General features: G+C 34.2%; 1 protein-coding gene across 1 annotated transcript in view; it reads left to right on the top strand.

Annotated features, from left to right (window-relative positions):
* The window catches only part of LOC123657289, a 46,109-nt gene that overhangs the window by 14,063 nt on the left and 14,977 nt on the right, over nt 1-17,069 (top strand). The window contains 13 exon segments of the mRNA XM_045592867.1: nt 2,498-2,599; nt 2,821-2,912; nt 3,639-3,756; nt 3,919-4,038; nt 5,292-5,390; nt 10,572-10,679; nt 11,366-11,461; nt 12,553-12,641; nt 13,642-13,765; nt 14,398-14,592; nt 15,429-15,488; nt 15,723-15,951; nt 16,025-16,078. Coding sequence (XP_045448823.1) covers nt 2,498-2,599; nt 2,821-2,912; nt 3,639-3,756; nt 3,919-4,038; nt 5,292-5,390; nt 10,572-10,679; nt 11,366-11,461; nt 12,553-12,641; nt 13,642-13,765; nt 14,398-14,592; nt 15,429-15,488; nt 15,723-15,951; nt 16,025-16,078 — 1,486 coding nt within the window.

The following is a 17,069-nucleotide window of genomic DNA, read 5'->3' as shown; positions in this document are numbered from 1 at the left end:
ATAGATTTAATGTATTTTTTGGCATAATTTGAAATAAATATGTTATCATTCTGCACTCCTTTTCTATATAAACTAAAAGTGTGAGAAATTTCATACTCCTCCGTCCGCGCAATGTTCGTAAAAAGAGGTACAAAGTTTTTACTTCACCTATTTAATACCTATATAGATATTAATATAAATATACTAGCTGTGCCCGCGGCTTCGCCCGCGTTGAAATTAGTATGTCACAAAGTTTTCCCGGCAAACATCCAGTGAAACTCTCGTCAAAATCGGCTTAGCCGTTCCGTAAACCTTCCTCTTGCCAATGGTGGAGCCCTCTCTCCAATGGTGAAACCGCATGAAAATCCGTTCAGTAGATTTTGAGTGAATCGATCACATACACTTTTGAGGACTTTGTTTTATAATACACTAAATGTTGCCCGCGACTACGTCCGCGTGGTTATGAAGATATGCATTACTATTAAGATGTTTAACGCAATTTTTTTTTTATTTCAGTCACTTGAAATCCTTATTAGACTGAGTAGCTTTTTAAAAGGCACAATTTAGTAAAATTTAATAGTTATTTTTATAAAACCTCTCTATACACCACATTTTTAGTTTTATTTTCAGGCTGTGTGTGTTTCATATAAACTATCAAATCCAATTAAACCCCCTTAGCGGTGGAATATCGTAAAATCCCTTCTTAGCGGACGTCTGCTTTCCATAATCTACCTCCCTGCCAAATTTTATCTTTGTCCAACCTGGATGGATAGACCATCTAGCGGTTTTTGATTTCCCGTGATGAGTGAGTTAGTGACCTTTCTCTTTTATATATATAGATTATTATGCATTATTTGAACACCTCCTCACCATCTATAGAGCATATATTTTAAAATTCAAGTCTCTTCAAAAACATAAGACTCATACAAACTTCCAACCCCCTTTTTATCCCCTTAGAGGTCGATTTTCGTAAAATCAGTTCTTAGTGGATGTCTAAGCTCTATAAGGAACCTATCAGCCAAATTTTAAGTTTGTAGCTGTTATAGTTTCGGAGTGATGAGTGAGTCAACCTACCATCCCCCGTTTTAACCCCAAAAGGGAGTTGATTTCTAATGATACATTATTTGGACACCTTCTCATCATCTATAAGGCACACATTTTAAATTTCAAGTCTCTTACTTCAAAAACATGGGACTTTCATACAAACTTCCAACCCCCGTTTTATCCCCATAGGGGTCGAATTTCTTAAAATCCGTTCTTAGCGAATGTCTACGCTCTATAAGGAGCCTATCTGCTAAACTTCAAGTTTTTAGGTGTTACAGTTTCGGAAATTTCGTGATTAATGAGTAAACCTACCATACCTCGTTTTAACCCCAAAAGAGAGTTGATTTCTAAAGATACATTTTTTTGGACAACTTCTCATCATCTATAAGGCACACATTTTAAATTTCAAGTCTCTTACTTCAAAAACATGGGACTTTCATACAAACATCCAACTCCCGTTTTATCCCCTTAGGGGTCGAATTTCATAAAATCCGTTCTTAGCGGATGTCTAAGACCTATAAGGAGCCTATCTGCTAAATTTCAAGTTTTTAGGTGTTATAGTTTCGGAGGTTTCGTGATGAGTGAGTCAACCTACCATCCCCCGTTTTAACCCCAAAAGGGAGTTTGATTTCTAAAGATACATTATTTGGACACCTTCTCATCATCTATAAGGCATATATTTTAAATTTCAAGTCTCTTACTTCAAAAACATGGGACTTTCATACAAACTTCCAAACCACGTTTTACCCCCTTAGGGGTCGAGTTTCGTAAAATCAGTTCTTAGCGGATGTCTACGCCCTATAAGGAACCTACCTGCTAAGTTTCAAATTTGTAGCTATTATAGTTCCGGAGATTTCGTGATAAATGAGTAAACCTACCATCCCCCGTTTTAACCCCAAAAGGGAGTTGATTTCTAAAGATACATCATTTGGACACCTTCTCATCATCTATAAGGCATACATTTTAAATTTCAAGTCTCTTACTTCAAAAACATAGGACTTTCATACAAACTTGCAACCCCCGTTTTACCCCCTTAGGGGTTGAGTTTCGTAAAATCCGTTCTTAGCGGATGCCTACGTCTTATAAGGAGCCTACCTGCCAAATTTCAAGTTTGTAAGTGTTATAGTTTCGGAGATTTCGTGATGAGTGAGTGACCTTTCGCTTTTATATATATTATTATTATAGATTTTAAAATTAAAATTTTTTTTATGGCAATTATCGATTTTCTTAAATTTAACGTAGTTAACATCTACTGGATTCAAAAATTAAACGCCTTATATGAAGCATGGCAGGTTTAAGTTATAATCTCCTGTGTGACAGGAAAGGGACTTTTCCTGGCACTGGAATATTTCTAGATTTTAAGGTTAAGGATTTCTGTTTTGTTTTTTTAGTAACATATTTATAGTATATATGCTTAATCAGTAAAAATAATTCAGTTCATTTCATTATTAATATCATTATGTTTTGTCTTTAGGTTATAGGTCTTATATTTATGGGATCATACTTGTCTTACTTCTATATTGCAAAAGTATGTTCTATTTATATTTTATCAACACAAAGGAAGTTAAATTTTAAGGTAAATCAAATACCTGTATAACAAGAAATAAAATTTTATACATAGTTATTTTTATATTACTGGATAGCCGCTTTCGATTTACTTTTTTGATTATTTAAGAGTAAATAATATAAGGTAAAGTTTTTTAGTTACGTTATTTCATTAAACAATTTGAGTACATTTATTTTATTTATTCGATTGAAAACGTAATACTTTTTAAGTACTAAGCAAAGTTGTTACAGGAATCAATGAGAGAGCTATTTTATTTCCTCTCTGTAAACCACGTCAGCACCAAAATCAAAGCTCGAGTAGAAAAATTCTTTTGCGTGCAATGGTAAGAGTTTGTTTATGTAGTATGTTTAAACTTGTATTTTTTACTAACAGGTTAGTTAATATACCTTTTTTTTATACGATTCGGTCAGCAAACAAGCGTACGACTCTCGATGGTTAATGATTACCGTAGCTTATAGACACCTGCAACATCAGAAGCATCGCAAGTGCGTTGCCGACTCTACCCCCAATGTCACTCACGAGTGTTACTGCTACTAAACTTATTATTTAGTTTACCTTATTCTGCAAACATTTATTTAAAAACATATTACATAATAAAAAAAAATTAAAATAACACTAATAGTAAAATTTGTTTCTGTAGTGACCATTATTTTATTTCTTGTTTTTAATGATACACATCAATAGCTAAAAGAAACCACACGAAACGGGCACATGTTCAGACGACGTCAAATATCTGCATGTGCTATACAGATATTTGTTGAGTTCGGGAATTGAACCTGTGATCATAACATAATAGAAAATTGATATATTCACAGCAACATCTTGTTGAAATCGTTGCTTTTTTAGTAAAATTACATTAAGAAGTTTGACTTGAATAAATTTAACAAATATATGGAACAACTTAAGGAACAAGTTTAACTTCAACAAATTTATTCACAGGAAATTTTGATATTGTAATTCATAATTAAAGAGACCAATCGACCACATTTGTTGTACAAAAGAAATATCTTGTTTCGACTATGAAAGTTTAATTTTTAATATCAATTAGGTACTACAACAGCGCAGTACTTAATGAAGAAATATTCAAAGACATGTCCAGTAACATCGAACAGGAGATCCTGTCGCTTCAGACGATAAATAACCTTTCGTCTTGTCCACTGTTTCAAGTATGTTTATCAAATAAAAGTTACACAAAATTACCCTTGATAAAATCCGCATCTTTACATTTTGGATTCGGTGGATCCGTTGTAAAACGAAACTTTTCAATTAATTCGAGTACGATTGTAAATCACTGAACTTGACTATTAACCAAAGACTAATATCAACAGGACAGCAGTAGAGATTTCCTACAAACTATCGCAACTAACACTACAATTATAGTGTTACCTGACAACGAGATCGTGCAACACGCTGGCGACATCGGACGTGACATGTACATTTTGAAAAATGTAAATATAAAAAAAAAAACACATAACTGTTACATTTCTAGCTTAAATTATGTATTAAGCTTACACATTTAAATAATAAAGTTAATTAAGCTTTGTATGAATGTAACATACATAGGTAAACAATAAAGCTACAATACGCTACAGTTACGTACAATTTGTAATATATATATATAGTAGTCAACTAGTTTTCCAAAATTAATAAATGTTTTAAAAAACTTATTAACCTTCTGCAACTGGGGTGAGTTTATTATCAATATTTGACTGAGGTGTAGTTTGTCAAACGTCAAATTAAAATGTTGAAATACCTTTTCACTCTGGATCTTGGCGAATTTTATGGCGTCAGATGTAACGATAATTTTTAGACTGTATTTGGCTACTTTCTTGGGCATGTAGATAACAAAAAATTGCAATTTTTCGTATCAATATATGTGTCTGCCGGAATCGAAACCGGGAACCTTAAAATAGTATACGATGCTAAATGGTTAATTTTTATACAAAAACAGAAATATATGCAATTTATTCTTGAAATATCACTAGAAAATGAAAATGAGGTTATGTCTAATAGACACTAAACAAATATAGATAGACGCAACGGTCACAGCCATGGATTGTACCTGTTGCGCTGGCAGTTGCGGGTTCGATCCCCGCACATGACAAACATTTGTATTGGCCATATAGGTGTTTGCCGTGGTCTGGGTGTTTGTGCAGTCCTTGTGGGTCTCCCCACCGTGCCTCGGAGAGCAAAGCTGTCGGTCTCGGTTGTTATCATGTACACCTGATAGCGATCGTTACTCATATTAGGGAATATATCCGCCAACCTGCATTGGAGCAGCGTGGTGGATTAAGCTCTGATCCTTCTCCTATATGGGAAAGAGGCCTATGCCCAGAAGTGGGATATTACAGGCTGAAGCGTAAATATAAATGATGTACTGAGGTGACGTAGCACAGACACAAGGGAATTAAAAAAGGTCTTGTTGATGTCAAGTCTATTAGAATCCAGTACTTATTGTTGTACTTACGTCTTTGAGATACTGATAACTCATAGCACTAAAAGTCGGCACGGTACGGTCCTCCGGCCGCAAGTGTCGGGTAATAGAAACCGTTTTAGGCAGGTAACGAACGGTACAGTATTTCATGATGCCACATTTAGAAATGGTGACGGTTGGATTGGTCAGCAGTGATAGCTGATAGATTACCACCTCAGTTGCACAAGGTTAATAAATTTTCTTTATTAATAACTATTTATATTGTAGGGTCATTGTAATAAATTGAATCATAATGGAAAGATTGAGTGCTCCATTGGTCCCGGGAGCAATATCGGAGTTGTGGAAATGCTATATGGTCTTCCGAAAGTAAGACTTATTGATATCAGATTATCATTACAATAGAATTAATATGTTATTCATTGAGAAAAAGTAATACGACGGAATACTTTTTTATTTCAGAGTATTCGTATATTTTTTTTTCGTTTAACAGCAACTGTGCTCTGCTTCTAATTAAACGTTTTGAGTTTAGACAATGTTAGTACATCTGACTATTCAAATTTGTTTCATAAGCTGAAACTACTTCAGTCAACTTGCATAGGACTCGATAGTACTTGTGTAAAACGTGAATGAATATGTTTGTCAACTCTTATTATCAAATAATTCCGCTTCTCGTTATTTCAATCGATAAAGTGTTGTTCATAAAAAAAAAATCAGATCATCACGCACACACATCACATTTATGATATTTAAATTCAGAATCACTACATAGTATAAAAAAAAGTCGCTTTCTCTGTCCCTGCACATGTATGTACGCTTAAATCTTTAAAACTGCGCAACGGATTTTGATGCGGTTCTTTTTAATAGATAGATTGATTCAAGAGGAAGGTTTATATGTATAATAACATCCATTAAATAGTGGAGAAATACTGTTATTTTTGAGTTTTCTAATGTTATGTCGTAAATAATTATTATTTTTTTCGTTTAAATTGCAAACGCAGGCTGAACCCTACGAAATTTATCAAAATAATGTACTAAGTATTGTACACATTGAAAAGGTCTACAGAAAACTCCGCGATGGTATATACCTATCTCTTATGGATATCCCACAATAACATTTTTTTGTCATTTACTTTTTACGACAAATAATGGCTAATTTTCGAAGCGATTTTAACCAATACAGCATTAATCCTTATCCAATTAAATACCTTAAATATATTTTTTATTTAATATAGATCTATATGGCCCTTTACAGCATATGATTTAAATGAATATTTTCGAAGATATTACAGATTTAAAAATCGCGGTACGTAGCGTTTGCGGCGGTTCCGGCCGGCTTTTACTCTTAAGTTAACGCGTGCGGGCCACGGGCAGTAATGAATAAATCAAAATTACTGGATCGATTTTAATCATTTTTTCAGTGAATGACATAGGCTATACATTTTTTGAATATCATATCAAAAATTGACCGCTCCAGCGGGATTCGAACCCGCGTCTTCGACATACCGTGTCGACGCTCTAGCCAATTAAGCTATGGAACGATATACCACTAGAGCGAAACTTTTGACATGATGATTTTTACTTTCGGTTTAAGCGAACCGTGGCGCCGTCTATAGTGAGTTCTTTACAGAGACTCGTAACTATTCAAAGTTTCATATTACAATGAAAATCTTTGACAGGAGACGACACCATGCTATTTTTAATATGTACGATTTTTATTTTTGTGTTACCCACAATTAGGAATTCTAAACATTTTTTGAATATCATATCAAAAATTGACCGCTCCAGCGGGATTCGAACCCGCGTCTTCGACATACCGTGTCGACGCTCTAGCCAATTAAGCTATGGAACGATATACCACTAGAGCGAAACTTTTGACATGATGATTTTTACTTTCGGTTTAAGCGAACCGTGGCGCCGTCTATAGTGAGTTCTTTACAGAGACTCGTAACTATTCAAAGTTTCATATTACAATGAAAATCTTTGACAGGAGACGACACCATGCTATTTTTAATATGTACGATTTTTATTTTTGTGTTACCCACAATTAGGAATTCTAAACATTTTTTGAATATCATATCAAAAATTGACCGCTCCAGCGGGATTCGAACCCGCGTCTTCGACATACCGTGTCGACGCTCTAGCCAATTAAGCTATGGAACGATATACCACTAGAGCGAAACTTTTGACATGATGATTTTTACTTTCGGTTTAAGCGAACCGTGGCGCCGTCTATAGTGAGTTCTTTACAGAGACTCGTAACTATTCAAAGTTTCATATTACAATGAAAATCTTTGACAGGAGACGACACCATGCTATTTTTAATATGTACGATTTTTATTTTTGTGTTACCCACAATTAGGAATTCTAAACATTTTTTGAATATCATATCAAAAATTGACCGCTCCAGCGGGATTCGAACCCGCGTCTTCGACATACCGTGTCGACGCTCTAGCCAATTAAGCTATGGAACGATATACCACTAGAGCGAAACTTTTGACATGATGATTTTTACTTTCGCTTTAAGCGAACCGTGGCGCCGTCTATAGTGAGTTCTTTACAGAGACTCGTAACTATTCAAAGTTTCATATTACAATGAAAATCTTTGACAGGAGACGACACCATGCTATTTTTAATATGTACGATTTTTATTTTTGTGTTACCCACAATTAGGAATTCTAAACATTTTTTGAATATCATATCAAAAATTGACCGCTCCAGCGGGATTCGAACCCGCGTCTTCGACATACCGTGTCGACGCTCTAGCCAATTAAGCTATGGAACGATATACCACTAGAGCGAAACTTTTGACATGATGATTTTTACTTTCGGTTTAAGCGAACCGTGGCGCCGTCTATAGTGAGTTCTTTACAGAGACTCGTAACTATTCAAAGTTTCATATTACAATGAAAATCTTTGACAGGAGACGACACCATGCTATTTTTAATATGTACGTTTTTTATTTTTGTGTTACCCACAATTAGGAATTCTAAACATTTTTTGAATATCATATCAAAAATTGACCGCTCCAGCGGGATTCGAACCCGCGTCTTCGACATACCGTGTCGACGCTCTAGCCAATTAAGCTATGGAACGATATACCACTAGAGCGAAACTTTTGACATGATGATTTTTACTTTCGGTTTAAGCGAACCGTGGCGCCGTCTATAGTGAGTTCTTTACAGAGACTCGTAACTATTCAAAGTTTCATATTACAATGAAAATCTTTGACAGGAGACGACACCATGCTATTTTTAATATGTACGATTTTTATTTTTGTGTTACCCACAATTAGGAATTCTAAACATTTTTTGAATATCATATCAAAAATTGACCGCTCCAGCGGGATTCGAACCCGCGTCTTCGACATACCGTGTCGACGCTCTAGCCAATTAAGCTATGGAACGATATACCACTACACTACTACAAATCATCATGTCAAAAGTTTCGCTCTAGTGGTATATCGTTCCATAGCTCAATTGGCTAGAGCGTCGACACGGTATGTCGAAGACGCGGGTTCGAATCCCGCTGGAGCGGTCAATTTTTGATATGATATTCAAAAAATGTTTAGAATTCCTAATTGTGGGTAACACAAAAATAAAAATCGTACATATTAAAAATAGCATGGTGTCGTCTCCTGTCAAAGATTTTCATTGTAATATGAAACTTTGAATAGTTACGAGTCTCTGTAAAGAACTCACTATAGACGGCGCCACGGTTCGCTTAAACCGAAAGTAAAAATCATCATGTCAAAAGTTTCGCTCTAGTGGTATATCGTTCCATAGCTTAATTGGCTAGAGCGTCGACACGGTATGTCGAAGACGCGGGTTCGAATCCCGCTGGAGCGGTCAATTTTTGATATGATATTCAAAAAATGTTTAGAATTCCTAATTGTGGGTAACACAAAAATAAAAATCGTACATATTAAAAATAGCATGGTGTCGTCTCCTGTCAAAGATTTTCATTGTAATATGAAACTTTGAATAGTTACGAGTCTCTGTAAAGAACTCACTATAGACGGCGCCACGGTTCGCTTAAACCGAAAGTAAAAATCATCATGTCAAAAGTTTCGCTCTAGTGGTATATCGTTCCATAGCTTAATTGGCTAGAGCGTCGACACGGTATGTCGAAGACGCGGGTTCGAATCCCGCTGGAGCGGTCAATTTTTGATATGATATTCAAAAAATGTTTAGAATTCCTAATTGTGGGTAACACAAAAATAAAAATCGTACATATTAAAAATAGCATGGTGTCGTCTCCTGTCAAAGATTTTCATTGTAATATGAAACTTTGAATAGTTACGAGTCTCTGTAAAGAACTCACTATAGACGGCGCCACGTTTCGCTTAAACCGAAAGTAAAAATCATCATGTCAAAAGTTTCGCTCTAGTGGTATATCGTTCCATAGCTTAATTGGCTAGAGCGTCGACACGGTATGTCGAAGACGCGGGTTCGAATCCCGCTGGAGCGGTCAATTTTTGATATGATATTCAAAAAATGTTTAGAATTCCTAATTGTGGGTAACACAAAAATAAAAATCGTACATATTAAAAATAGCATGGTGTCGTCTCCTGTCAAAGATTTTCATTGTAATATGAAACTTTGAATAGTTACGAGTCTCTGTAAAGAACTCACTATAGACGGCGCCACGGTTCGCTTAAACCGAAAGTAAAAATCATCATGTCAAAAGTTTCGCTCTAGTGGTATATCGTTCCATAGCTTAATTGGCTAGAGCGTCGACACGGTATGTCGAAGACGCGGGTTCGAATCCCGCTGGAGCGGTCAATTTTTGATATGATATTCAAAAAATGTTTAGAATTCCTAATTGTGGGTAACACAAAAATAAAAATCGTACATATTAAAAATAGCATGGTGTCGTCTCCTGTCAAAGATTTTCATTGTAATATGAAACTTTGAATAGTTACGAGTCTCTGTAAAGAACTCACTATAGACGGCGCCACGGTTCGCTTAAACCGAAAGTAAAAATCATCATGTCAAAAGTTTCGCTCTAGTGGTATATCGTTCCATAGCTTAATTGGCTAGAGCGTCGACACGGTATGTCGAAGACGCGGGTTCGAATCCCGCTGGAGCGGTCAATTTTTGATATGATATTCAAAAAATGTTTAGAATTCCTAATTGTGGGTAACACAAAAATAAAAATCGTACATATTAAAGACATAGGCTATAATTATATTTTATACCCGTGCGAAGCCGGAGCGGGTCGCTAGTAGATGTATAAATTATTTTGGTTGATGCAGTACTGGCTACTATTAACCAACGTGTCCTTTAAATGTTACGAATACAAAAATGAAGCAAGAATTTAATTAATATTTAATTGATGTTTTTCTTTTAAATCTAAAATTTGATCTAATTTGATGTATAACTATGTTTTTATCCGGTTGATTACGCAGACTAGCACATAGTGTAAGAACTTTCGACCCGAATTTAATTAAAAACAATTAAAAATGTAATCGGTAAAATAACGGACCGAATCACGAGACGTGGCTAGCCCTACACCTATTTGTATTTATAATAAATGTAACATATCCAGGTGCACACGGTCCTGACAACGACAAACTGCATATTGTTGCACGTTGAATACTCCGCGCTCATGCAGAGCTTGAGCACATTCCCCGACATCAGTCAGCCTATTATAGCGGTATGATTCATGACTTTAATACTATCCGTACCACGGAATATACGACGTAATTTAACATACCGATATGTATAATAATTATTACAGCTTAGTTTATACTATCCGTGTACTATAACGTCAATCTCATCCTCAGTAATTATAACAGCTACGTAAACAATCTCTTTTTATTATAAAGGATTGAGAAAATAACTATTTAAATCACTTTTAGTCCGAGACAATATGTAACAAAGTAAGTACTTATCATTTTTGCATTTAAAAAATAAAAATACTTTTTTTCCTTGAATTATAAAACTTAACGCCTCTATATATTTATTATTTGTTATGATTATGGTTAAGACATTTTTTTTTGTTATAGGTACATCAGTAATTAGATTGAATTAAAAATGATAATACAATTCAATATAAGAGTCGGTTTAAAGAAAACAAACCTAAATTGTTTTTGAACTGAAGCATTTTAATGAATGCATAACAATTCTTTTAATACTTTATACGTGACTCTGCATAAAATTAACAGATAGAAAACTACTTAAGAAAAGATAAATTTTCGATTTTTTTTCATCTAAACTTAGTACACATAATTTACACACAATAAAATCGTAATTATATTTAATATTTTATTTTGAGACCATAAAAATATAAATCTTATTTTATTTCTAAAGTTTTTTAACTTTATTGTTATATTTTAACAGGCAATCAAAGACCCAAATATTTGTAGACAGGCGTCAAAATTCGAGGAAAGTAAGCCTCTTGTCGGTAAAATAGACGCAAAGACAAACAGGATAGCGGTAAGAGTTTGCCACTTTACTTATACAGGAATAATAATATTTATATCTCATTTATTCTCCAAGAGATAATAAATAAAAAGGACAAAATAATGATAGTTTAAAAATAATAATAATCATGTAATGATAAAATAGTTTCGATTGAAAAGACAAATATTTTTTATTAATGATTTAAAAAAAATTATCAAAAAGTTAAAAGTATCATTTACATATATTAAAATGCTGTAATATTAATCGATAAATGTCATTTTGAATCAACGGACACACATTAAGTATTGTGCAAGGGGTGAGCGTCACGTTATGCTGAACCGCATAGGTTTTTTTTATACAACTAAGTCGGCAAACACGCGTACGGTGAACCCGATGGAAAGCGATTAATGTAGCTTATACTTGCAACCCAGAAGCATCGCAAGCGTATTGCCGTCCTTACCCCCCATACCCCCCGAAGCTCTGGTCACCTTACTCACCACAAGAACACAACACTGTTTAAAAGCAGTATTATTTAATTGTGATTTTCTGTAAGTTTTTTCGAGCAGGATATTTTCTGCTGTGCCCAACCTCCGTTAGTCAAATGATGTAATGTAATGTAAAAATGTTACGCGCGGCGTACAAATCATATAATAAGGATGATACGATTCTACTCGTATCTTGATAATCGACATGAAGATATATTAAACTTTATATAGCGTTCTTTACACTTAAAAAAAAAAGAATTTGAATTATTTACTTTTTAATGAGAGTTTGGTTTTAGCGTATCTTAATATCAATGGAAGTCGTAACTCTACACTAATATTATTGAATACAAAAAATAAATACACTCCTATATTAGAAACACAATATAAAATATGTACCATATATATTTCGCCGTAAACACGAAAAGTAATTTTATTTATCGCATTGACTGTCGCTTTCCTAAAAGAGTACCGATAATCAATGTTATTTCTATTGTAGATTCTAAATTTAAAATTTGTTCTTTTTTATTTTGGACCAGGTTCAGAGAAGTCACAAAGATTACGACATCTTGTGTTATTTTAATTTAATCTTTATTTATTTTATTTAGTTGCATATTAATAGATCTTTTGTTTAATTAATAGCGCGAAATAAAAGAGAGTTTCGTAGTAGTTAGTGGGCGAAGAGACAAAGCTCAGTTTGTACAGGCTTTTGATAAGCTGGGCGTTATGAGGTACGTATATTTAGTAAATTAATATCGATGGCTTTATATATCGACAGCTAAATGATATAAGTCACTAACGCCGCACGAAAAGAAATTAAAATTTGAGTAGTGATTAAACTAATTTAATCACAAGAATTTCATACAACTCTACTTAAATTTTAATTTTGTTTCGTGCAACTCGGCGTAAGTCATTCACTTGCTGTATGCTTACAGGGCGTACATTTCTTATGTATGTATACATATATATAGATAATTGTATGTAGGTGTATTGTGTAATAAAAAAAATAAGAAAAACGATATTTTTACCTTATTGCAAGGGAACGGAAGTACCCATGATGACCATGGTGCTAACATATTTTATATACAATGGTATTTTGTAAGATATAAAAATTATAGTGTTAGTGATTATGAAAGTTACTGCTATTTTTTATATTTACTTTAAGTTTAGCTACTGCTATTTATAAATATTGTTAACATATCAATAACTTATAATATTTTTACTTTTATATTATAATACAATTTAACTATAATATCATTATTTAAAATATAAAATATATTTACGTAGTTTTAAAATCGTATTTTTAGCCACACAAAAATCCAGATTCTATAGATATTTTGGTTTTATATACTAAGCCTCTAAGTTAGGATTAATTAGTATTTTGTAACCTTTTCGACGGGATAACGTCTTATATTTTATCAATGGACACCGGCTGCACGCACGAAAAAGTGTTACGTTACGCTTTAGCCAGAGCGTACAAACAAGAGCGCGGAACAAGATAGAGAGGCACGATCAGCCCAAGCTTTGGCTTGTGACAAATTTATCTCTCTTCTCGCGTGACGCCAGAGCTAACAGTTCGAAATAATTTAGTGATAAAAATCTAATTAAAATCATAAATGTATGCAATTTTCCATAAATGTTTCTTTATGACGTTATTACGTAAAACTATCGTCTTTGAACGTCTGAAACTATTGACTTTACAGAGAACCAATTTTTATGTTTACTTTATAGATATATAAGATATTTCTTTCTTCCGGGATGCATTACACCACACGGATTATTTTTGAAGTTCTGCTGCATCGTGAGATTTATAATGGCCATGTATTACGTACTGATCATTCCCTATAATATCGCTGTAAGTTTTAATATTTAATATTTTATAATAAATCGGTTGAGAATACTGAAATATGGTATCCAATTTAAACAATGTAAAATAATTTATACATAAAATAATTTGTAACATAATTAAGATCTATTGTAAAGTATGATTAATTTTGGATACAAAGCTTTCAATTGTATTTTAGGCGACAAAGCATTTCTTGTCAACGAATTTCAAACATTTTTGTGTAATTAATGTTAAACATTTTAAGTACTGGATGCTGAGGAGGTCTTATCATATTCTGCAGTAAAATTGCATATTCAATGCCTTTTCACCATAAAACTATTATTCATTATACATAAACTATAAAAATTAATACAGTAAGCATAAGATCCACAATAATACCAAAAATTTCGTTTTTTTGGTATAATTGTGGATCTACCAAAAATTTTAAAATGTGTCCAACAATGGACTGCGGTAGGTTGAAAGCAGAAAAACAGAAAGAGATATATGTATTAAGACTATGGTAATTAACTATTTATAATCTTCTTCAATAGCAACAGTTAAAGTATAAAATTTGAGCATGATAGTGGTCTGTTTGTGTTGTGGGTGTTTCCCAACTTACAGTTAGTCTTGTCCGTAAACGTTGAGTGTGTGATTTATTTCAGACAAAACAAAGTAAAAATAGTGGCGTATACAATTGGACTGATATAGTATTATACGTAGATGTTATTGTGATGGCGTATGTAGCGTACTACGACGAAAAGTCGCTTCTCATTACACACCCGCTCCTAACCGCTACAAGATATTTGAAGCACGCATTCCTCTTGGATTTTATTAGTGTTTTTCCGTTTGAAGAATTGGTGAGAATTTAGTTACAAACTTCTCGAGTTACTTGTAATTAAGTTTGCGTTTTGGGATATATGTAGTAGGTGTGAGCTTATGAAATTGATTGAATAGCAAATAATAATTAATATTAAAGTAAAATAGTAATTATATTACTCTCTATTTGATCGTGCTGTTATATTGTATTAAGAGTGAATAAATATGATTTGTTAAACAATTCTTACGCTTCAGTCTGTAATATCCCACTACTGGGTATAGGCCTCTTTCCCCATGTAGGAGAAGGATCAGAGCTTAATCCAACACGCTGCTCCAATGTGGGTTGGCGGATATATATACTATGAGCAACGATTGCTATCAGGTGTACATGATAACAACCGGGACCGACAGCTTAACGTGCTCTCCGAGGCACAGTGGGGAGAACCACAAGGACTGCACAAACACCCAGACCACGGAAACACCTGTATGGCAAATACAAATGTTTGTCATGTGCGGGGATCGAACCCGCAACCGCCAGCGCAACAGGTACAATCCATGGCTGTAACCGTTGCGCCAACGCGTCGTCGTAACAATGCTTGACTTACTTATTTTATTGCCACCGGAGTGAGGTGACGATGCTAGCGCGACCCCATCTCGCGCCACCCAGGCGGACGACTGCTCACACGTGGTGGTTTTTTAGTCAGTAGACGTCTGACATAACCCTCTGGCGCCCCCGCGCCGGAATCTATCCATGATGGATTTTCCCCACGTTAAAAAAAGGTGTTTTATTGCCTTCGTAATGGAAAACAGACTTTAAAATAAAGTAACGTTTTACTAGCCATAAACGCTTTTTTAATTATAATCACTTACTTTACAGATCAAAGTAATAAATGAGCATGCGAATGCTGATCTTTATAGGATTAACCGAATTTTACTGGTGAGTGATTACATTACAAAAAAAATGATTTAGTAGTAGTTCCTATACATTTTTACACACAAACACACACTCTCACATATACATCGAGACACAGATTATAAATAAGAAATCAAACAAATAATAAAAAAAAGTCCGTAAATTCGACGATTTGCCAAGTAGCGCTCAAGATTAAATGGACGCGAAAACTATAAAGTTAACGGAAATCAGCAGTTTAAAAAAATAGCTATTTTACAGGTATTTCGAATAACTGGAGCGTTTTCGTACTGGGAAGGCAATATAATGCAAGTGAATCAGGTAGTCGTTCTGCTTAAATTCCTTCCGATCGCACTAACGTTGGTCAACTTTGCCACTGCATTCGTATTTATGAACTCCTGCAAGGCCTTTACCGTGCCTTCATCTAGTTATATCATAGTGAATTGCACTAGAGATTTTATGTTTTCTAGCAATAAAGAGCGATTAAAGTGTAAGTTGTTTTTTTATTTTATGATTTATGACTTTTCATTCTTTCATTTTCACAAAGTTTGAAATATTTTTAGATGCTGTGACGGAATATTTTCATTACTTTTTCTGGGTATTCGAGACATTTGTGGGTAAGTCCGATTGTACTATGTAATGATATAATTGCACTACAATTTTCTATAACGGATTAAATCTGTATCATTCTACTGTTGGACACAGACTTTTTTTCCATGTAGGAAAAGGGTTGGAGCTCAATCTACCACGCTGCTTCACTGCGTGTTGGAGGATATGTTCCCTACAATGAGTAACGATTCCAACCAGGTATTTATGATAATAACCGAGACCGACGCCTTTACGTGCTACCTGAGGCACGGTGGGGAGACTCACAAGTACAGATATCGAAACCGGAATGAAATATTTGTATAAATAAAATTTTCAACCTGAGCGGGAATCAAACCCGCTAACCCTCGGTGTTTTACGCGACTGCTCGCGCCATACACCGAATCGGTTCCACCCTTTAACAACCCCCTATAACCGTCTTGTTATATGTTATGCTATTACCTATTTTACCTAATTTTACCTGCTGTAACATTTATGTCAACTTCTGCTAATGCGTCGTAACGTAAAATTGTATAGCCTAAGCTACTTCTAGATAGCCTTTTTTAATAGGAAAGAATGACTAAGATACGTTTGAGTAGGTACTGTAGAAATTTATCGGTTACAATTTGTAAATAATTGTGTTTGCTCGCAAACGAAAAAAAAACCGACTTCAATTACATCGACGAGTAATACAACGTAGATCGACGAAAAAATAGTCAAGTAACTACGCGTTATCAAAGATTACTCAAAAAGTAGTTATCAGATCTCGATAAAATTTAAATGTGACCACACGATGAACATCAGCTTTTCATTAAATTAAAAATTATCAAAATCGAAACATCCAGTAAAAAGTTATTGCGGATTTTCAAGAAGTTCCCTCGATTTCTCTGGGATCTCATCAATAGATCCTGGTTTCCTTATCATGGTACTAAACTAGATATATCTTCTTTCCAATAAAAAAAGAATTATCAAAATCGGTATACCCAGTAAAAAGTTATTGCGGATTTTTAAGAGTTTCCCTCG

The sequence above is a fragment of the Melitaea cinxia genome, chromosome 10 (assembly GCF_905220565.1).
Source record: "Melitaea cinxia chromosome 10, ilMelCinx1.1, whole genome shotgun sequence".
NCBI classification, from domain to species: Eukaryota; Metazoa; Arthropoda; class Insecta; order Lepidoptera; family Nymphalidae; genus Melitaea; species Melitaea cinxia.
The sequence above is the reverse complement of the archived record's forward strand: the minus strand, read 5'-3'. Positions and strand labels throughout refer to the sequence as shown.